The following is a 22,787-nucleotide window of genomic DNA, read 5'->3' as shown; positions in this document are numbered from 1 at the left end:
CCAAACGTTATTCACGTTAATCACTATATCATATCATCATATCATATCATATATATACAGGCCTTTTCGGCCCTCCAAGTCCGTGCCGCCCAGCGATCCCCGTACATTAACACTATCCTACACCCACTAGGGACAATTTTTATTTTTTTTTACATTTACCCAGCCAATTAACCTACATACCTGTACGTCTTTGGAGTGTGGGAGGAAACCGAAGATCTTGGAGAAAACCCACGCAGGTCACGGGGAGAACGTACAAACTCCTTACAGTGCAGCACCCGTAGTCAGGATCGAACCTGAGTCTCCGGCGCTGCATTCGCTGTAAAGCAGCAACTCTACCGCTGCGCTACCGTGCCGTACAGTGCCGTACGTATATCTGTACAGTGTGGATTGCTCGATTGTAATCATGTTTTGTCTTTCCACTGACCGGTTAGCTCGCAATACAATACAATACAATACAATACAATACAATACAATATATCTTTATTGTCATTGTACAGGGGTACAACGAGATTGGGAATGCACCTCCCATATGATGCAATCAATTAATCTGCTAATCAGTATTAATTTAAACAATCCAATGAAACAAAATTAGAAACAGTTTTAAAACAGAATAAAGTGCAAGTAGATCTGTGCCGGTTCATTGTGCGATGTGACCATCCGGCTCAGCAGGACCGGTTCATAGCAGCTATGGCCCTGGGGATGAAGCTGTTCCCGAGTCTGGAGGTGCGGGCGTAGAAGGCCTTGTATCATCTGCCCGATGGTAGAAGTTTGAACAGACTGTTGCAGGGGTGTGAGGAGTCTTTGTGGATGCTGGTGGCTTCTCTGAGGCATTGTGTGTTGTAGATGCCCTCCAAGGCTGGTAGCTGTGTTCCGATAGTCTTCTGAGCTCCGTGGACTACCCGCTGAAGAGCTCTCCTCTCTGCCTCCATGCAGCTGAGATACCACACAGGGATGCCATGCGTTAGGATGCTCTCTATGGTGCAGCGGTCAGCAGTTGTTGGGGTAGACCAGACTTTTTCAGTGTTCTCAGGTAGAACAGTCGTTGCTGTGCCTTCTTGACCAGCGCACTGTAGCTCGGTACACGCGACAATAAACTAACCTCAAACTTAAACGCAATTCTTATCCGAATGGGGACGGTGGCGGGAAGGAAACTGAGTCTTTGCCCAAACATTCATTCCCTTATTTTTACTGCATTCTTTCACTGATTGGTCTCAGCCTGGGAACCGCATAAGAGGTTTATGACTAGGGGTGCCAAATAAGGGGCAAGGTGACCTCACCCAGCCAGCGGCCACTTGCTCCCGCTCCACTAATGCCGTGCCGCCGCCATTTTATTTGCAGATAAGAATGGCTGCACTTGAGACCAGCCGTACGTGACCACAGGCGTGCTGAGCAAATGGCTGATGGTGTCACCGAGTCGCTGTTGCCACGCACGCACACGGCAGGGATGTGCAGCACATGCTGTGAACGCCAGCCTCTGGCCATGTGCACTGTCACTAAAGCAATTAAACAAGAAACCCAGAGTAGAGGTACAGGACGACAGGTTGCAATCAGTTCTGCTTTGGATAAAACTCCCGCTACTCTTGGTTCACCATCCTAACGCTGAGGGCCATCGGGTGTGGGTGTGAGTTTGCAGTGGGATAATACTCCCAGCTTCGTTTTTAGTTTAGGCATACAGTAATTCGTTTGGGCAGCTTACATCCCAGCGGTATGAACGTTGATTTATTTAATTTCAGGTAACTCTTGCTTTACTTCCCTCTCAAGTTCCCCCATTCCCCCCTCTCTCCCCACACCCCCCTCCCTCCCTACACGTCCTTCCAGTTCCACCTGTCCCATCCCTGTATCCCTCTTGTTATCACGCCTTCCCCAGACAACAATGGACCATTGTGGGCTCCACCCTTCCTGAGGTCATGTGTTGCTGGCCTTGATTTGTTCTGGCCTTTCCTCGCCTCCAGTTAATTTTCCCCCCACCCACACCCTCTCCCTACCTTCAGTCTGAAGAAGGGTTCTGACCCGAAGCATCGACCTGCCCCGCTGAGTTACGCCAGCATTTTGTGTCTATCTTCGGTATAAACCAGCATCTGCAGTTCCTTCCTGCTCATTGATTTTTGGTTTAGTCCAGTTTAGAGATACCGCAAGGAAACTGGCCCTTCGGCCCACCGAGTCCGCGCCGACCAGCGATCCTACACACTAGGGACAATTTACAGAGGCCAATTAACCTACGAACCTGCACGTCTTTAGAATGTGGGAAGAAACCGGACAGCACCAGTAAACATAGAAAACAGGTGCAGGAGGAGGACATTTGGCCCTTTGAACCAGCGCCGCCATTCATTGTGATCATGGCTGATCATCCACAATCAGTGACCCGTGCCTGCCTTCTCCCCATATCCCTTGAATCCACTAGCCCCTAGAGCTCTATCTAACTCTCTTTTAAATTCATCCAGTGAATTGGCCTCCACTGCCCTCTGTGGCAGAGAATTCCACAAATTCACAACTCTCTGGGTGAAAAAGGGTTTTTTTCTCACCTCAGTTTTAAATGGCCTCCCCTTTATTCTTAGACTGTGGCCCCTGGTTCTGGACTCCCCCCAACGTTGGGAACATTTTTCCCTTAGTCAGGATCGAACCCGTGTCTCTGGCAGCGGCGAGATCGCTGGTCGGCACGGACTCGGTGGGCCGAAGGACCTGTTTCCGTGCTGTATCTCTAATCTAAACTAAACTGAACCAAACTAAACACCAAGAGGAAACCCACACAGTCACAGGGAGAAGGTGCAGACTCCACACCGACAGCGCCCGAGGTGAGGATCGAACCGGGATCTCTGGCGCTAAGAGGCAGCAGCTCTACCAGCTGCGCCATGATGCCGCCCTAAATTGTATGTGCCTGTACTGCTGCCTCAAGTGTGGAGAGGGGGAGATGTCCCTAGCTCAAAGGGCCAAGCCATTGCAAGTCTTCGTGCAGTTAAGGGCCAGGCTTCAATGGCAAACACTGCTGCTCACTTCACTGTTCTGCGTATACTTTTTGTTGGAACTGAGTGAGTTTGCAGCTGTCACTTGGTATTTTTAGGCAATAGACAATAGACAATAGGTGCAGGAGTAGGCCATTCAGCCCTTCGAGCCAGCACCGCCATTCAATGCGATCATGGCTGATCACTCTCAATCAGGACCCCGTTCCTGCCTTCTCCCCATACCCCCTCACTCCGCTATCCTTAAGAGCTCTATCCAGCTCTCTCTTGAAAGCATCCAACGAACTGGCCTCCACTGCCTTATCATATCATATCATATACATACAGCCGGAAACAGGCCTTTTCGGCCCTCCAAGTCCGTGCCGCCCAGTGATCCCCGTACATTAACACTATCCTACACCCACTAGGGACAATTTTTACATTTACCCAGCCAATTAACCTACATACCTGTACGTCTTTGGAGTGTGGGAGGAAACCGAAGATCTCGGAGAAAACCCACGCAGGTCACAGGGAGAACGTACAAACTCCTTACAGTGCAGCACCCGTAGTCAGGATCGAACCTGAGTCTCCGGCGCTGCATTCGCTGTAAAGCAGCAACTCTACCGCTGCACTACCGTGCCGCCCCTCTGAGGCAGAGAATTCCACACCTTCACCACTCTCTGACTGAAAAAGTTCTTCCTCATCTCCGTTCTAAATGGCCTACCCCTTATTCTTAAACTGTGGCCCCTTGTTCTGGACTCCCCAACATTGGGAACATGTTTCCTGCCTCTAATGTGTCCAATCCCCTAATTATCTTATATGTTTCAATAAGATCCCCCCTCATCCTTCTAAATTCCAGTGTATACAAGCCTAATTGCTCCAGCCTTTCAACATACGACAGTCCCGCCATTCCGGGAATTAACCTAGTGAACCTACGCTGCACGCCCTCAATAGCAAGAATATCCTTCCTCAAATTTGGAGACCAAAACTGCACACAGTACTCCAGGTGCGGTCTCACCAGGGCCCGGTACAACTGTAGAAGGACCTCTTTGCTCCTATACTCAACTCCTCTTGTTATGAAGGCCAACATTCCATTGGCTTTCTTCACTGCCTGCTGTACCTGCATGCTTCCTTTCAGTGACTGATGCACTAGGACACCCAGATCTCGTTGAACATCCCCTCCTCCTAACTTGACACCATTCAGATAATAATCTGCCTTTCTATTCTTACTTCCAAAGTGAATAACCTCACACTTATCTACATTAAACTGCATCTGCCATGTATCCGCCCACTCACACAACCTGTCCAAGTCACCCTGCAGCCTTATTGCATCTTCCTCACAATTTCAACAGTTCCCTGCAAGGAGGTGAAGTCCCTTTGACTTTGTGCTGATGCACCACTTCTACTCTGCCTTGGGAAACAATAACAGAAAATGCTGGAAGCACCCAGCAAGTCAGGCAGCAGGTGTGTGGAGAGGGAGAGAGAGAGAGATACAAAACTAACATTTCACACGTCGATCTGAAACATTATGTGCTTCTCTTTTCACCTGCAGTTCTTTTTTTGTTATTTTCCACTTGCCTTTAGAATTGCCGTCGCTGGTAACCACACACACGGTGGCGCAGCAGGTAGGGGCGCTGCCTCTTAGCGCCAGAGATCCCGGTTCGATCCTCACCTCGGGCGTTGTCTGTGTGGAGTCTGCACCTTCTCCCTGTGGCTGTGTGGGTTTCCTCTTGGTGTTTATTTTGGTTCAGTTTAGTTTAGATTAGAGATACAGCACGGAAACAGGTCCTTCGGCCCACCGAGCCCGTGCCGACCAGCGATCTCGCCCCGTACGATAGCACTATTGTACAATAGCACACTCGCGACAATTTCCAATTTTCCAAAGCCAATTCACCTACAAACCTGGACGTCTTTGGAGTGCGGGTGGAAACCAGAGGCCCCCGGAGAAAACCTGGCTTCCTCCCACATCCCAAAGACGTGCAGGTTTGCAGGTTGATTGGTCCTCTGTACATTGGTCCTCTGTGTGCGGGGGGGGGGGGGTGGATGAGAAATTGTGATAACATAGAAGGAACTGGTGTGAGCGGGTGATCGATGGTCAGCATGGACTCGATGGGCCAAAGCGCCTGTTTTCCAGGCTGTATCTTTCAATTAATCAATGTTGGCGGTGCTGCTAAAAAATCATTGAGTCTGTTTTCTTTCCGCTGATGTTGTGTGGCCTGTTCAACATTGCCAAAACACACACACATTCATCAGAAGAGGAAAATAAGTTGTTTTAATTTCAGATTTACAACCCCCGCAAATTTTCTGACATCGTATTTATTCCAGGCTCCATTTACTTTGCCCGTATTGCAACAGCACGATTGATTAATGGATAGAAGCGACCTTGAGGCTTTGTAAATGTTTTTTAACACTTTTTCTCATGTTGTTATTTGTATCTGCTAATCTCCAGTCATTTGTGTGACTTTACCCAGGACCAGTGCGAGCTAAAGTTACAAAGGCTGTTTACATTACTGACCAGAATCAAATTGGGAACAAGCTTGTTGAAACCCAGTGGGAGAGGCAGAGTCATTACAGACAAGGCTTAAAACTACCCGTGTCACTTTATGAATTTGTACAGCAATTACTTGAATGATGTTGACTATTTACTTTAGACTTTGGAGATACAGCACGAAAACAGGGCCTTCAGCTTACCAAGTCCATGCCAACCAACGATCACCCTATACAAAAGGACAATTTTACAATTACCAAAGCCAATTAACCTAGAAAGTCTGAAGAAGGATCTCGACCCGAAACGTCACCCATTCCTTCTCTCCAGAGATACTGCCTGACCCGCAGCGTTACTCCAGCATTTTGTATCAATCTGCACGTGTAGTTTAGTTTAGAGATACAGCGCGGAAACAGGCCCTTCGGCCCAACGAGTCTGCACCGACCAGCGATCCCCGCACATTAACACTATCCTGCACACGCACAAGGGACAATTTGCACATGCATCAAGCCAATTAACCTACAAACCTGCACGTCTTTGGAATGTGGGACCGGAGGAAACCGGAGCACCCGGAGAAAAGCCACACGGTCACGGGAAGAACGTACAAACTCCGTACAGACAGCACCCGTAGTCAGGATCAAACCCGGGTCTCTGGCGCTGTGAGGCAGCAACTCTACTGCTGCGCCACCGTGCCGTCCTGATTCTTATATTCAATGCCCCATTCTTATAATTTTTACCCCTCATCCATTTAGGGAGAAATTAATGCCCTGTTTTATGCCAAATTCAAAATTACTTCTTCCTTTGGTTTCCTCTGCAGGTCAGGCAGCATCAGGGGAGAGAGAAACAGTTAACAGGCCAAGTACTCCTGGTGATATAGTTTCTCTCGCAAAATAAACTGGCAATAAAAATATCCAAATATTTATTCAAATTATGCGGTCATTAAATTCAAAGTAGAATTCTCGTTCTGGTGTTCAGCCAACCTTGATCCTTTATTAAATTACTGTCTAGATAACTAAAATGTTATGGCCTGCTCGAAGAACTTACTGTTCAATGATTTAACATCAGTTGTTGTCAATTATTGCAGCTATTATTGTTCTCAGATCTTCAGCAGAACAGCAGAAGCATTAATTATGAAGTCACAGAGGACGATGAGAACATTTGGAGTGATGGAGGCAGAGAGGGTAGCTGATAGATGTGTATAAAACCAGGAGGAGGCATAGATAAGGGTGGACAGTCAGAATCCTTTTTCCGAGGGTAGAAATATCAAAGACTTGAGGGCATAGCCTTTGAGATCAGTGAGGGGAACTTTAAAGAAGCTGTGTGGGGCAAGTTATTTGACACAGTCCAGCAAGGACCTCCGCTCTTCTCCAGATGGAGTAGCTCAGTGGGACAGGTAGCATCTCTGGAGAGAAGGAATGGGTGGTGTTTCGGGTCAAGATCCTCAGTAGGGTCTCGACCCGAAACGTCACCCATTCCTTCTCTCCAGAGATGCTGCCTGTCCCGCTGAGTTACTCCAGCTTTTTGTGTCTATCTTCGGTTTACACCAGCATCTGCAGTTCCTTCCTACACATACGTCTTCTCGAGATCCTTTAAGGAAAATACCTGACTTGATATCTCTGAAGAAGGGTCCCAACCCGCAAAGTCACACATCCTTTTTATCCGGAGATGCTGCCGGGCTAGCAGAGTTGCTCCAACACTTTGTGTCTATCTTTGATATAAACCGGGATCTGTAGTTCCTTGATTCCACTTGATATATATGATTTTGAAAAAAATCATCCACACATTCATTTCCTCCCGCCTGGACTACTGCAACTCCCTATACACTGGGATCAGCCAATCTTCCCTGTCCCGCCTGCAATTGGTCCAAAACGCCGCAGCGAGACTCCTGACGGGTACCCGTAAAAGGGACCACATCACCCCGATTCTGGCCTCTCTCCACTGGCTCGCAGTACAGTACAGAATCAACTTCAAGCTCCTCCTATTCACATACGAAGCCCTAAACAGGCTTCCCCCTCCCCCCCCCCCCCCCCCCCCATATCAAAAAAATTCTAACCCACCACTCTATCACCAGGTCCCTCAGGTCGGCTGACTTGGGGCTACTGACTATCCTGCGGTCTAGGCTTAAGCTCAGGGGTGACCGCGCTTTTGCGGTTGCAGCTCCGAGACTGTGGAACAGCATCCCTCTCCCCATCAGAACTGCCCCCTCCATCGACTCCTTTAAGTCCAGGCTCAAAACTTATTTCTACTCCCTAGCGTTTGAGGCCCTCTGAGGGGACGCTGTGAACTGTTTATGTATGTGCTGCTATGTTTGTGTGCCATTGTATGTTCGTTTCTTAGTACCTGAACTGATGTACAGCACTTTGGTCAACGTGGGTTGTTTTTAAATGTGCTATACAAATAAAATTGACTTGACTTGACTTGACTCCTGGCACTCTGCACTTTGAAGAGGACCATTGGAAACCCCAACCCAGAAACACCACACTCTGGTGCACTCTGAACGACCAAAACATTCCTCAGCCAAGCAGTCAATCCAAATTAATGTCTCAGAACTTTATAATTTCGGGGCGGCACAGTGGCGCAGTGATAGAGCCGCTGGCTTACAGCGCCAGAGACATGGGTTCGATCCCGACTCTCTGACTGGCTGTACAGAGATTGTACATTCTCCCTGTGACCACCTGGGTTTTCTCCAGGTGCTAGGGTTTCCTGCCACTTTCCAAAGATGCGCAGGTTTGTAGGTTAATTCCTGCAAAATTGCCCCTCGTGTGTCGGATGTTCAAGATTTCAAGATCAATTTATTGTCACATGTACCAATTGAGGTACAGTTAAATTTGAGTTACCATATATTTCCATACTAAGTAAAAAGCAACAAGACACACAGCCACATGAAATAAAATGTAACATAAACATCCACCACAGCGGACACCACATTCCTCACTGTGATGGAAGGTAATAAAGTTCAATCATCTTCCTCTTTGTTCACCCACGGTCGGGGCTGTTGAACCGTCCGCAGTCGCCGCTGCCGACTGTCCGAGGCCCTCACGTCGGGATGATCGAATTCCCGCATCGGGACGATCGAAACTCTCCGCGGCATTGGAGCTCCCGAGTCGGCCTCTTCTTACCAGTGACCGCGGGCTTCCCGATGTTAAAGTCCACAGGCCCCACGGTTGGAGCTCTCCACAGTCGATCCTCGGCAAAGGATCGCAGCTCCGCAATGTAAAGGTCCGTGCCGTGCCCGCGGCATGAAGCGCCGGGCCGGTCTCCAGGAAAGGCCGGCAACTCCTCGATGTTAGGCCGCAGTGGGGACAGAGATACGATACGGAGACAAATCGCATCTCCGTCGAGGTAAGAGATTGAAAAAAGGTTTCCCCCAACTCCCCCCCCCCCCCCCCCCCACATAAAACAAACCAAGAAACAATAAAACAAACTTTTAACACATACTTAAAATAACAAAAGCAGAAGAGAGGACAGACAGACTATTGGCGAGGCAGCCAATGCTGGTGGCGCCACCCAGAGGAGGATAGAACTAGTGTATGGGTGATCGGATGTGAAAGTGGGACAACGTAGAAGTTGTGCACGGGTGTTGGATGGGCAGAAGGGCCAGTTTGCACGCTGTATCTCTAAACTAAAGGAAATGTTGAAGCAAATATTTCTACTATGGATTTCACTAGGATGCTCAAATAATCAATTTGTTACGGATAGAAAGCTCGCAGGATAAAGAATAGGCGCAAGCTAATAAACCTATTACAAATAAAATCTATAAATAAAACTGTTCCATATGGTGAGAGAGGAGTAACATCTGAAGCAGCTGCATAAAAAGCAGTCTAATTTACTTCTCCGCTGCAAATCTGGAAGCATTAATCACCAGCCTGTTGCTAATGAATTTGTGCCCGGTGTACCAATGGGTTTTCAGCTGTCTAAAGGTCACGTTAGCTCTCATATTTTACCATCGTTATTCAGTGACTAATCTTTACTGCGATATCATGAATTCCTCAGCTTTGATCTTTGTTTAGTTCAGTTTAGAGATACTGCGTGGAAACAGGCCCTTCGGCCCACCGAGTCCGCGCCAACAAGCGATCATCCATAACACTAGTTCTATCCTGCACACTAGGGGCAAATTACAGAAGCCAATGAACCTACAAACCCGAGTCGCACTGAATTGCTATCCGGTGATCTCTCCTGGAAATCAAAAGTGCATGGAAATGTGGGAATGATATGATTGTACTTCCCCATTATACAGTATCCCTACCATCAAATAGATTCATACAAACTTCATGCTAAGTAGGGCGGCACAGTGCCGCTGCTGGTGGAACTGCTGCCTGAGAGCGCCAAAGACCTAGGTAGATTCAGACCTCGCATGCTGCCGATGTGGAGTTTGCACGTTCCACCGGTTTCCTCCCACGTCCCAAAGTTGTGCGGGTTTGTAGGTTAAAATTGGCCTCTGTGAAACGTTAACCCTAGTGGACGGTGCGTTCATGGGCTGATGTTGAAGAGGCGTTGGAGTGGGTCGAGTCGCTGGAGGCCCTGCAGTAGCCTGGGGCTCCATTAGATGGAGGGCACCGCTCCGTGGCCGAGAGTGCACATCGGAGGCGGGTCTGCAGCGGCATGGAGCTGTGGAGGAGGACATCGACAACATCGCCTGGCCAGGCCAACCCTGCAACTCCCACCAGAGCCTCCGCCAACCCTGCAACTCACACCCAGAGCCTCCGCCAACCCTGCAACTCACACCCAGAGCCTCCAACCCTGCCAATGGAATGTTGGCCTTCATAACAAGAGGAGTTGAGTATAGGAGCAAAGAGGTCCTTCTGCAGTTGTACAGGGCCCTAGTGAGACTGCACCTGGAGTACTGTGTGCAGTTTTGGTCTCCAAATTTGAGGAAGGATATTCTTGCTATTGAGGACGTGCAGCGTAGGTTTACTAGGTTAATTCCCGGAATGGCGGGACTGTCATATGTTGAAAGACTGGAGCGACTAGGCTTTGATACACTGGAATTTAGAAGGATGAGGGGGGATCTTAATGAAACGTTTAAGATTATTAAGGGGTTGGACACGTTAGAGGCAGGAAACATGTTCCCAATGTTGGGGGAGTCCAGAACAAGGGGCCACAGTTTAAGAATAAGGGGTAGGCCATTTAGAACTGAGATGAGGAAAAACTTTTTCAGTCAGAGAGTTGTGAATCTGTGGAATTCTCTGCCTCAGAAGGCAGTGGAGGCCAATTCTCTGAATGCATTCAAGAGAGAGCTGGATTGAGCTCTTAAGGATAGCAGAGTCAGGGGGTATGGGGAGAAGGCAGGAACGGGGTACTGATTGAGAATGATCAGCCATGATCACATTGAATGGCGGTGCTGGCTCGAAGGGCTGAATGGCCTCCTCCTGCACCTATTGTATAGTCTGCAACTCCCACCCAGAGCCACCACCAGGACAAAGGGCTTTTAGGCCAAATTAAGACAAACATTTTTTAAACGATATTAAACTCGAAGGATAGCACCTAAAAACATGGTGACGTGTGTGTACAGTCTTGGTGCCATTTACTGTCTTGCACTCTCGTAGTATAATTGTGTCTAATGCATAGTAGGATTGTCACTGAATTGTATGTAAAAAAATAATTTCGCTGTACTTTGGTAAACATGACAATAAAGTACCATTGAACCATTGAAATGGATGGTACTGAGGGTGTGAAAGACACTAAATGAATATTTCTTCTATTCGAACCACAGTTAATGCTGAAAGATATTTGTGAACATTAATCAGTTACTTTGGACATGGACTGCAGCTGCGGTATGTTGATTTTTTTTACCAAAAGGAAAAACAATTGTAATAAATCTACAGGAAATCCAATTTCCTACTCCACGAGAAGGGATTTCCAAGATTTATCGTCTGCTGCCCTCTGGTGTTCATTGGAGAAATGGATGTCAAAACATTTCCTCAAAGCATCGCTCAATTCTAAATATCCTGGATCTTGTTGAGTACTGTATATGTGACATTGGTCTACAAATTAGAAGTCTATCAATTTAGTTGCTTCCCAACATTGGCGCATAGTATAACAAGTAATTGTGTCAGAGTATATATATCAGAGTACAATATCGCCTGTTCAGGCCGACCCCTGTCTGTACTAAAGACAGACACAAAAAGCCGCAGTAACTCATCGAGTCAGGCAGCACCTCTGGAGAGAAGGAATAGGCGACGTTTCAGGTTGAGACCCTTCCTGAACTGAGAGTCAGGCGAGAGGGAAATGAGAGATGTTGACAGTGACATCATCAGATATAGAACAAATGAATGAAAGATATGCAAAAAAAAGTGACAATGATACTGGAAACAGGCCATTGTTAGCTGTGGCCCAGGTGAAAACGAGTTACTGACAATGAGACTCAGCTAACAATGGCCTGTTTCCTTGTGTACGGGTAGACACAAAATGCGGGAGTAACTCAGCAGGACAGGCAGCATCTCTGGCAAGAAGGAATGGGTGACGTTTCGGGTCGAGACCCTTCTTCAGACTGGAATGATTTAATTACTTTTATTTAAACTAGCATCTGCAGTTTTTTTACCCACATGTAGTGTGTAAGGGGGGTCAATGGTTGGCATGGACTCGGTGGGCAAAAGGCCTGCTGTATCCAATGCTGTATCTCTAACCTAAACTAAACTCATGACTTCCTGACCCTGATACTCAATGCCCTGATCAACAAAGGCAAGCATACCATTTACCTTCTTTTCTACTGTATCTGCTCATGTTGCCACTTTCAGGGAATTATGACTTGGCCCCCAAGATCCCTCTGTACATCAATGAGATTTATGGACCTTGCCAGTCATTGATCTTCCCCTTGCATTCGACTTCATAATGTTCAACCTCTCACATTTGCTCAGGATAAGGTATATCTATAATACTGAGGACTTACAGGAATCACCATCAGCTTGGGTATCTTACTTCCCCATGGTATGAACATTGAATTCTCAAATTTCATTAGATAATCCCACCCCTTCTTCCCTTACCCCATGCCTCAATCCCCATCCACCCATCCACTCAAAAGGCGTACAGGTTTGTAGGTTAATTGGCTTCGGTAAAATTGTAAATTGTCCCGATCCTGTAAGATAATGCTAGTGTACTGGGTAATCGTTGGTCGGCGCGGACTTGGTGGGCTGGAGGGCCCGTTTGGTACCTCTAAAGTCATCATTGGATTAGATTGATCAAGATGGATTCAACCTGGATTATATTTGTAATTTAATGAGTGCCAAACAAAGATATATGCAATGAACTGACACATCGTGACAATGTTGCCAGTGACACGTTTCCTCAGCACATATTTGGGCCAATTTCACCCATTTATACTCAAATATCGATTGGAGCAAATTCATGATAGCCCTCCTAATGTTAAAAAAAAAAATACAAGGAACTGTAGATGCTAGAATCTTGAGTTGAGCACAAAGAGCAGGAGGTACTCAGGAGGTCAGGCAGCAGCTGTAGGGAATGGACAGGCGTTTTGGGTCGGAACCCTTCCTCGGACTTTTGACATAAAAAACTCCGTTCAAGCGCCCCCCATTAGAGCGGCAGAGTGGTTGAGCAGCTGCCTTGCATGCTGACCACGGGTGCTGTCTGTACGGAGCTTGAGCGTTCTCCCCGTGACCTGCGTGGGTTTTCTCTGGGATCTCTGGCTTCCTCCCACACTCCAAAGATGTACTTGTTTGTAGGTTAATTGGCTTTGGTATAATTGTAAATTGTCCCTAGTGTGTGTAGGATAGTGTCAGTGTGCGGGGATCACTGGTCAGCACAGACTCGGTGGGCCGAAGGGTCTGTTTCCACGCTGTTACTCCAAACTAAATTAAACCATTAGAAATATATCACAATGTGTTTTCCACGAGGAATGTCTGGGTAAATGCGACATGTCTGACGTTTATAAATTTAGAGTAGTCTCCTTCCATTAAGGTGAGAAATAAGCAAGAAATATAGTTGGCAAGTCCAACAAACTTTATTAGTTTCATTTTGAAAACATTTAGTTCAAGCTCATGAAAACCACAGGTTTGACATTTGAAACATTTTACTCATTGGAAAAAGGAAGTTTTAAAATGTTATAAATCTATTAAGAGCTACAGCAATTTTAGCAAAAATAATAATGAGCAATAGTACACAGGATCATTCCCCTCTTTTAATAAAAAAAATGCTGTTTTAAAAACAGGCTTCACAAAACTACACTATTACTATGTACTACATTTACCAGTTTTATTATATATTATGTAAGTAAAAATTGAAGCTGTATGGTACACAAGTTGTTTGAAATGATTAAAAATTGTTCGTGCAAGTTATTCGTTTGTGGATATAGTTTTCTACAAATGGTAAATTTCTGTGAAAACACTCAAGGATTGTCTCACTAACACAACAGAGTAACTCTGGTTCACAATGGAACTAAATAGATTACGCAGGACTCAATTTTCTTTTTACATTTCAAGATTTTCACCTGCCAGCATTCACGATGATTTTAAGACATACTTCAGTGACGATTATAACTAATTTTCCGTTTTGACTGCAATTATTTAACCTTTTGAACAAAACTAAGAAACAACAAATGTCCTACACTTTAAAAGTGGTCCGCGTTAAGCATAAAGGAATTCTGCTGCTGTAGAGAAAGGTAAGGAGGGTTGGAATAGGATCAGTGTGAAATGTGTGGCTGTTTTCAATGCAAGTTTTTGGGGATTCATCTCAGTAACCAGTATCATGGAAATAGTGCATGGAACAATTATTTTTCACCAAATAATTTTGATTTTTTAAAAAAGTTTAATTCCATCTTGCTATTGAACTGCGAGATATCACATTCAATCAGTTTAGTATTAAAATTAGTTTGCATTTATTATTTTCTGCAAGACTATGTCACTCACATTATTGCACAATCTCAGAACCAAATTTGACTTTTGTTACCACAGTTCCGATCTTCAGCTATCGATTAATCAAGAGGCTTTCTGGAAATAAATAGTTTATAAGTATTATTGGTTAGTTGACGAGAAATTAAACTAAATGTAGACAGCTTGAAATTGTATGTATTTTATCTTCACTAATTTCCACCGATCCAGGTCAGAATGTAATAGGTTCATTTCCAATAGATATTTGGCAAAAATGCTGGCTGAAATTCAGTACTCGAGTCCACATGCTAGCAAGAGAATACATTAAGTACTACATACAGAGAGGGCACCACAAATGTAAACCTGCAGTGCTTAATAAATTCACAGTAAATATCTTACAATCACCACAAGATCCTGATTGATGGTCAATTTTATACCCAGGCGTTTCCTGTATTCACATTTTCAAGGTTGCATGGTTAATGTGTGCTTTTCCAAGGAGTAACAACAAACCCACGTTTTACAGAATTAAAATGAGATTGTGCTTCTAGCGAGTGATCGAGTGCGAGCTTTTTGATGCAGCCGAACACACCACAGTCCTTTTGATTTTCTCGCAGAAAATAAGCTCAGCGACAATCCCTTACTTCTTGCAAATTGGCGGAATTTTAAAAGATCTCAGATCTTAAAAACCCTGTCAGTTACACACACAGCCCGCACTGAATAACCCAAGCACCTAACTTCAAAGTCAAATATAACTAACATGATTCATGGCGTGAAAGGTAAAGCAAGCACATTCTTCTTTTGATTTTGACATATGGTAAATTGAAGTTTGCTTCTGTAGTGAAGATCTAGCTTCTGGTCTCTGACAGGATGTGGCTCAGGTTGGTTTAAAGCACAATTTGAGTCCACAGCACTGTACTCAAGTGCAAGTGCTGGGATGTTAGGTAAAATATGCACACTATCATTCAGCATTGGAATAGCTACAACTTGTGGAACCTATTTGGAACTTCAGCGGTTGGAGGAATGTTAAGGACATTATGTCTCAACAGAGATGACTGGAGTATGGTGGGGTCACATTCACACGAAAATGGATCAGAAGTGAAGATTTCCACTTTACCAAGTTGGGACAATGTACACTTTCTATTTAGAGGTTTTAATTTCAGGTTTTCCTGTTTTACAGCATTTCATTCGTAAAGTGCCTCTACCTGAGAACACTGAAAAAGTCTGGTCTGCCCCAACAGCTGCTGACGACCTTCTACCGCTGCACCATAAAGAGCATCCTAACGCATGGCATCCCTGTGTGGTATCTCAGCTGCAAGGAGGCAGAGAGGAGAGCTCTTCAGCGGGTAGTCTAGAGCTCAGAAGACTATCGGAACACAGCTACCAGCCTTGGAGGGCATCTACAACACACGATGCCTCAGAAAAGCCACCAGCATTCACAAAGACTCCTCACACCCCTGCAACAGTCTGTTCAAACTTCTACCATCTGGCAGACGCTACAAGGCCTTCTACACCCGCACCTCCAGACTCAGGAACAGCTTCATCCCCAGGGCCATAGCTGCTATGAACCGGTCCTCCTGAGCCGGATGGTCACATCGCACAGCGAACTGGCACACACTTACTTGAACTTTATTGTGTTTTAAAACGGTTTCTAATTTTGTTTCATTGGGTTGTCTAAATTTATGCTAATTAGCTAATTAATTTATTGCATCGAATGGAAGTCGCATTGCCAATCACGTTGTACCCCTGTACAATGACAATAAAGATATATTGTATTGTAATGTATGCAAACTATCACAGAGGTTTTCATTGTGTTCAGCACTAAGAGATTGCAAAAATAACAGCATCAGACTTTGACGTGAGGCCTTTATACATGGTTTCATATTATTCCTACCTGCTCTAGAATCTCCAGCATTTCTGGCAGACAGTACACATGGAACATTCCCAATTTGGTACATCAGAACATAATTCTCAAGAATCTTAGAAAAAAATAATCAATATCATTGTGATTTGCAAATACAGTGATTGGTATCGAGTGTCATTAAGTGGCTCAAAATAGAGATGTTTAAAAAATCTAGGATAAGTGGTGGGATAGCATTAGAATTAATTCAAATGTGCATCTTTCACCAGAACATGTTAAACATGGACATGGGTGAAAGATTGAGTTTATGGAATGTTTCAATCAGATTTAAAGGATTATTGCTCAGCTGCCAAGTATTGTAATATAGAAAGACAACAAAATAAAGAGTTTTTTTGTTTAAACCCAGGGATTTGAGATGGTGGTGTAAAAGTTGAGTACATTTATTTCAGACGATTTTGATACCAAACAAAATCCCTGAATCTCAAAGGAGGAATGTTTCTTCCTGAAGCCAAAACTACCTAGAGGTTCTATATGTAACTGACTCAATTATTAAACAGCATCATTGTTAAAATATCAGCAGACACAATAATCAGAGGGTGGATGGCCGCAACATAGGCTTTTTACTATTTGCCCTCCTCCCCCCAAGACGCAATAAAACGCAAGACGCATGGTGGCGCAGCGGTAGAGCTACTGCCTTACAGCGCCAGAGACCTGGTTTCGTTCCTGACTACGGGTGCTTGTCTGTACGGAGTTTGTACGTTCTCTCCTTGACCTGCATGGGTTTTCTCTGAGATCTTCGATTTCCTCTCACACGCCAAAGATGCACAGGTTTGTAGGTTAATTGGCTTGGTATAAATGTAAAATTGTCCCTAGCGTGTGTAGGGTACTGTTAGTGTGTGGGGATCACTAGTCAATGCGGCCTCGGTGGGCTGAAGGGCTTGTTCCCGCGCTGAATCTTTAAACTGAACTAATAATTAAGTATGCAATGTTTAGAAGGTTTAAATTTATCCAACTAACACTGAGGGTACATTACTCTGTTCTTGAGTAATCATATTACTTTAAGACTTTTAATATTTCACAAAATGTGCCTTCCATGATTATTTTATAATCTTCGAGGATGTTTCTTATCCTCAACCGATTAGATGTATTAAGTTTCCAGTAATATTCAACCATGAGCCAATTAAAGTTGCTAAATTCTACAGTAACTGTAAGAAATTACCTGCGTAGGGTTAAATGTAAGAAAAGAAAACACAATTCTAATTTCAGAACAAGAAATTGCACCTTAAAGTTAAAACAATAATTGTAGCAAAACCACAGGAGCTGTGCTGTATTGCAACATACATACCGTTTTTAAAAAAAAGGATAAAATGTTCTTATGTGCAACAAAACATTTGCCAAGTAATATTAAAAACATGCATCTGTCAAAGAGGACAGGCCACTTATAGATGAGGTTTTTTTTTTAGCTTTGTAAGCAACTCTTAATCCAGAATACATGAATCACCAGTGATAACTAGAATCAGGTTAACCACATTGATTAGCTACTTAACTTGGCTAACTTTCAGAGCAATTTTAGTGCATTTTCCCCAATATTTACACAAAATTCTGTGGTAATACATACCCTTATCACAGTAAGAACACCTACTATACGGTGAACGTATGAGTGGTTAAAAGCTATATTACAACCATAGCAAATTCAAAAGACCACAGACTTCAATTATCAACACATGGTGATAATCAATCAAGTCTCTCTACATTTCTATCTCTTTCATTCAGGGATTCTGCGATACTTTTAAATCGCTGAAAATAACAGCATATGTGCAGTTGATATTTTGGCATCCTATCTCTGAACTATTCCAGATAAGTACAGATTTTACTCTGATCTGAACTATTGCTTATTGATCTGCAATGATCGGTGCACTTTACAATTGTTGCAACAGGCGAATACCAATTGTGATTTTGTTCAGATAATCGCAGACTGGAGCACCCACATATCTTGGCATTTCCTGTTGCAACCTAGAAATGAGAGAATGTTACACTGAAATGAACTGGAATGATGTAAACTGTGATATTGGTACAGATAAGGTGGTGCAGGTTCTACAGATGTGACGACACACACCACCTAGGTATTCATAACACAATCTATGTTGGCAGAATTTCTTCATTCCTTGTAATCAATCTACCTTTTACAGTACAACTGTACAACTGATAGTGCTACGATCAAGTTAGTAAAACTGTATTAATGGCATTGGATACATAGAAGTTCCAGTTTTTTCTCTCTTCCCGTGGTCTTAGTGGACACTGTTGGTTTCAGGCTCGTTTGTAGCAAGGTATTTGGCTCTCATGCTGTTTGAATACTGTGGGGAAAAATAGAAGATATGAATTTTAATAAGCAACAAGACAATCCTTCTCAATTGTCCATTTTATAGTTCTGAAAACATTGCATTTTAAAAGGAGTGACCTGGCAGGGAGGCCACCTGTGGCCACGTGCAGCAGCAGGCCTGGTTCGCCTCTGCGAGCAGGAGATAAAACTCGATGAACTTTTTGTAACTTTGTCGGCACCAGAAACATGGTGACTCTTGTGTACTGCCTAGGTGAGGTCTGAGTACGAGTTCATTGTCACGTGTGGTACAATGAAAAGCTTTTGTTGCGTGCAAACCGGACAACAGGGAATTGCGGAGGAAACGGTTTCTGCGGAAAGGGGTGGAGATGGGCAGATGTGGCCAGTGGTGGGATCCTGTTGGAGGTGGCAAAAATGTCTGAGGATTATGTGCTGTATGTGACACCTGATGGGGTGGAAGGTGAGGACAAAGGGGACTCTGTCCCTGTTACAAACAGGGGGGGGAGCCAGAGCGGAGCTGCGGGATATCGAGGAGACCCTAGACGGGCCTCATCGATGATGCAAGAGAGGAACCCCCGTTCCCTAAAGAATGAGGACATCTCCGATGACCTGGTATAGAACACCTCATCTTGGGCGCAGATGCGCCGTAGATGGAGGAATTGGGATTAGGGGGATAGAGTCTTTACAGGATCAGGGTGGGAAGAAGTGTAGACTAGATAGCTATGTCAGTGGGTTTATAATACAATAATGTATTATAATTGAATCATTGAAAGTTGGTGAAACAATGTCTTTCAGAAAACACCTATGCTTTCCAAAAAATGTAACCATATGCATCAAACTGGAAGGCAAGCATGAAATCCAAATGGAGAGGATTCCAAATGTCTGCTTTGGTGAGGAGACAAAACAAATGTAAGATCATTGTGATTAACCGCCTCAACAGAAGGACTAGAACCGGTGAAGATCAACTGCATTTAAATGGAACCACACTAGAATCGGCTTGAAATCAACAATAGATACATCTTTAAACATATTGCCTTATTTGGATGTAGAAACAAGGATCTGCAGATGATGGTTTACAAAAAAAAAACACAAAGTGCTGTTGTAACTCAGCATCATCTCTGGAGAACTTGGATAGGTGATGTTTCGGGTCGGGACCCTTCTTCAGAGTACTTTGTTTGTGTCTTTTCTTTCCCTTATAAAGATCGCAGACTTAGGGGACAAAATTTGTTATATAAAACCAACACGCATGCTGTTTAAAATACAGTCTATCAAAGCTACTTAACACATGTGGCAATCATGCAGGGAACAGCTAAAAACGTTTGTGTTTTGCTACACTGAACATCAGCTAAAGTCATATGCAGTCAGTGAGAATGATATCTAATGGAAGAACTTGGCACAGAACCTATCCCCACTCTCCCAACGTCCAAGTCCTTCTACAGAGTCCTTGCTTCCTCTACACTACCTGTCCCTCCACCTAGCTTGGTATCATCCACAAACATGGCCACAAAGCCTTCAATTTCCTCATCCAAATCACCGATAATACAAAGTAAAGAATGGCAGCCACAACACCGACCCCTGCGGAACACCATTAGTCACTGGCAGCCAACTGGAAAAAGCCCCCTTTGTTCCATCTTTGCCTTGTGCCGTTCAGCCAACCGTCTATCCATGTTAGCATCTTCCCTCTAATACCATGAACTCTCATCTTGTTTAGCAGCCTCATGTGCGGCACCTTATCAAAGGCCTGAAAATCTCCTATTTTGTAGGAGATTGAAGAATTAAAAGAGGTAATGCGAGGAGAAATATGACGTACTTATCCAGAAAGAGATCTTTGCTGTACAGTGAATGCAAATAAGGTACTAGGTTGCAGGAAGGATGATTAGCATTAGCATTGCATCTTAAATAACTTCAATACCTCCCAAGGCGCATTTACTGGCAATTAAGCACTTACTGAAGTGTAGTCACCGCTGTAACTTCAGTTAATGCAGCCGCCTATATGCATGCGCCCATTAAGTACAAAGCAATAAACAACCAGATAATGCTCGACTGATGTGGGTTAAGAGATTAATGCTGACTAGAATACAGTTAAAACTCCCCGTTCTTCACAGTAAGGTGTCAGAAGATCCTTTAAGTAAACCCAAAAAACAAATCAAAACTGAAATACTGCAGTATTGTTGAGTCAAATATCGTAAATTATTTAATTAGAATAACTCCGAAGGTCATTCAGCCCACTGTACATGGACAAGTTCTCTGTAAGTTATACAAATAATCCAAGTCTCCCATTCTTTTCCATGACCTGACAATTTTTCTTTGTTTATTCCATTCACTTTTGGACGCGATTAATAAACCTATTTTTCCACATTTTCATACAGTGCTTATATAATTGAAAACAATTGTTTCACCAGAAGTTCTTTTGGTAAGCATTTTATTTCATTATCTCTCTTCCCAACCTTTCTCCTATCAGGAAAAAAAATAATCTTATTTACTGTTAAAAAGGCTTTCATATGTTTGAATATTCTTAGCAACTGGGTGGCACAGTAGCGTGGCGGTAGAGTTGCTGTCTTACAGCACCAGAAACCCGGGCCTGATGGTTTGTACGTTTTCCCTGTGATCGCGTGGGTTTACTCACACATCCCAAAGACGTGCAGGTTTGTGGTTTAATTGGCTTCCTTACATTGTTTCTAGTGTGTAGGATAGAAATAGTGAGCGGGTGATCGCTGGTCGGCGTGGACTCGGTGGGCCGAAGGGCCTGTTCCACGCCGTATCTCTAAACTAAAGTAAACTGGTGTAAGAACTCCAGCTTTTCTAAAATTTCCTCATAACAAAGTTTGCACCTATAGCACTATATTTTGTATCCTGAATAATATATAATGGCGTGCGTTTGCTTCAGGCACAATTTCTGATTCAACTCTGTGCATTCGCTCCATTTCTGGATCATGAGCCTATACTCTAGACCGACAGTTCACTGACATGCAGTGGCAGTGCTGGAAATGCAATCTTTTTATGTTAAAACACAGACCTCATGTATGTTCCCAAGTGAATATATAAATAGAACATTTAACTTGAAGAGTAGTGCAATTTCCAAAATTTATACTTCAAGTCAAAACAGATTATTCAATCATTTCGAGACACAAGAGACTAGATACTGGAATCATGAGCAATAAAAAAAACTAACTGCTCAAAAAGCTCAAGCAGTTTGTGGAGGACAATTCAGCAGGTCAGGCAGCATCTGTGGGGGGAAATGGACAAGAATGAAGAGTCCTGACCCAAAACATTATCTGCCCATTTCCTTTCATCGAGTGCCTGGCCTTCTGAGTTCCTCCAGCAAATTGGTTTTATTCAATCATCTGCCTAATTTCCCCTATTATAGATTCATAGAAACATACAGCATGGAAACTGGCCTTTCAGCCCGACTTGCCCACACCGACCAACATTTCCCATCTACACTAGTCCCATATTTGGGACATTTCCCTCCAAACCTGTCCTATCCATGTACCTGTCTAAAAGTTTCTTAAGCATTACGATAGTCCCTGGCTCAACAACCTCCTCCGGCAGCTCATTCCATACACCCACCATCCTTTGTGTAAAAAAGTTACCCCGCAGGTTCCTGTTAAATATTTCTCTCCTCACCTTAAACCTATGGCCTCTGGTTCTTGATTCCCCTACTCTGGACAAGAGACTCTGTGCATCGACCCACTCTATTCCTCTCATGATTTTGTACACCTCTATAGAGTCACCCCTCATCCTATTGTGCTCCAAGGAATAGTCCTAACCTACTCAACCTCTCCCTATAGCTCAGACCCTCCTGTCATGATAACATCCTCGTAAATCATCCCTGCAGCCTTTCCAGCTTGACATGTAGAAACTGGCCGTAACACCTCCCTGTATTATTTAAGTAACTACACCCATTATATTTAAACTGCTATGAAAGTCCCAGGATCATGAAGGAAATAATGTAATTTAAACAACACCCGCTCCCAAACCTTTGCGGAGACCATTTACAGACCTGTACAAAAAAATCAGGAGGTATGCAAACTATGTAAACAGAGATTTCATGAAATGATGTATCAGACAATATAAACATGATCGGCAGTTAATAAAGCATTCTGGAAATAGAAATGGAGTTTAAATCAATTAAATGAACAGCAATGTTCAAATTTTCTCTTCCAAACCAACCAACAATGAATGTAAGTGTACGGACACACTACAAAAGCTAAGTGTGACTTTGCGAATGATCCCTGCACCTTCAGAAATATATACGTAGTTTGAACTTATAATTTTTTTTCTCAAGAACATAAAAAGATTTTAAACAGCAGCTATCAAAACTAAGGATTTATTAATGGCTGTAATA

General features: G+C 44.0%; 1 protein-coding gene across 3 annotated transcripts in view; it reads right to left on the bottom strand.

The window, feature by feature from the left end:
* Positions 1–14,429: 14,429 nt before the first annotated feature.
* Positions 14,430–22,787, bottom strand: part of LOC144603894 (protein tweety homolog 3-like) — a 114,157-nt gene continuing 105,799 nt past the window's right edge. For all 3 annotated transcript variants that reach the window (XM_078417688.1, XM_078417690.1, XM_078417689.1), the window contains one exon: positions 14,430–18,455. Coding sequence is in view for 1 of the 3 variants with exons in the window: in XM_078417689.1 (XP_078273815.1) it covers positions 18,390–18,455 (66 nt within the window). In the remaining 2 variants the exon portion in view is untranslated. The remainder of the gene's footprint in view (positions 18,456–22,787) is intronic.

The sequence above is a fragment of the Rhinoraja longicauda genome, chromosome 21, assembly GCF_053455715.1.
Source record: "Rhinoraja longicauda isolate Sanriku21f chromosome 21, sRhiLon1.1, whole genome shotgun sequence".
NCBI lineage: Eukaryota > Metazoa > Chordata > Chondrichthyes > Rajiformes > Arhynchobatidae > Rhinoraja > Rhinoraja longicauda.
Note: the sequence above shows the minus strand (reverse complement) of the source record. Positions and strands in the feature narration are given on the sequence as shown.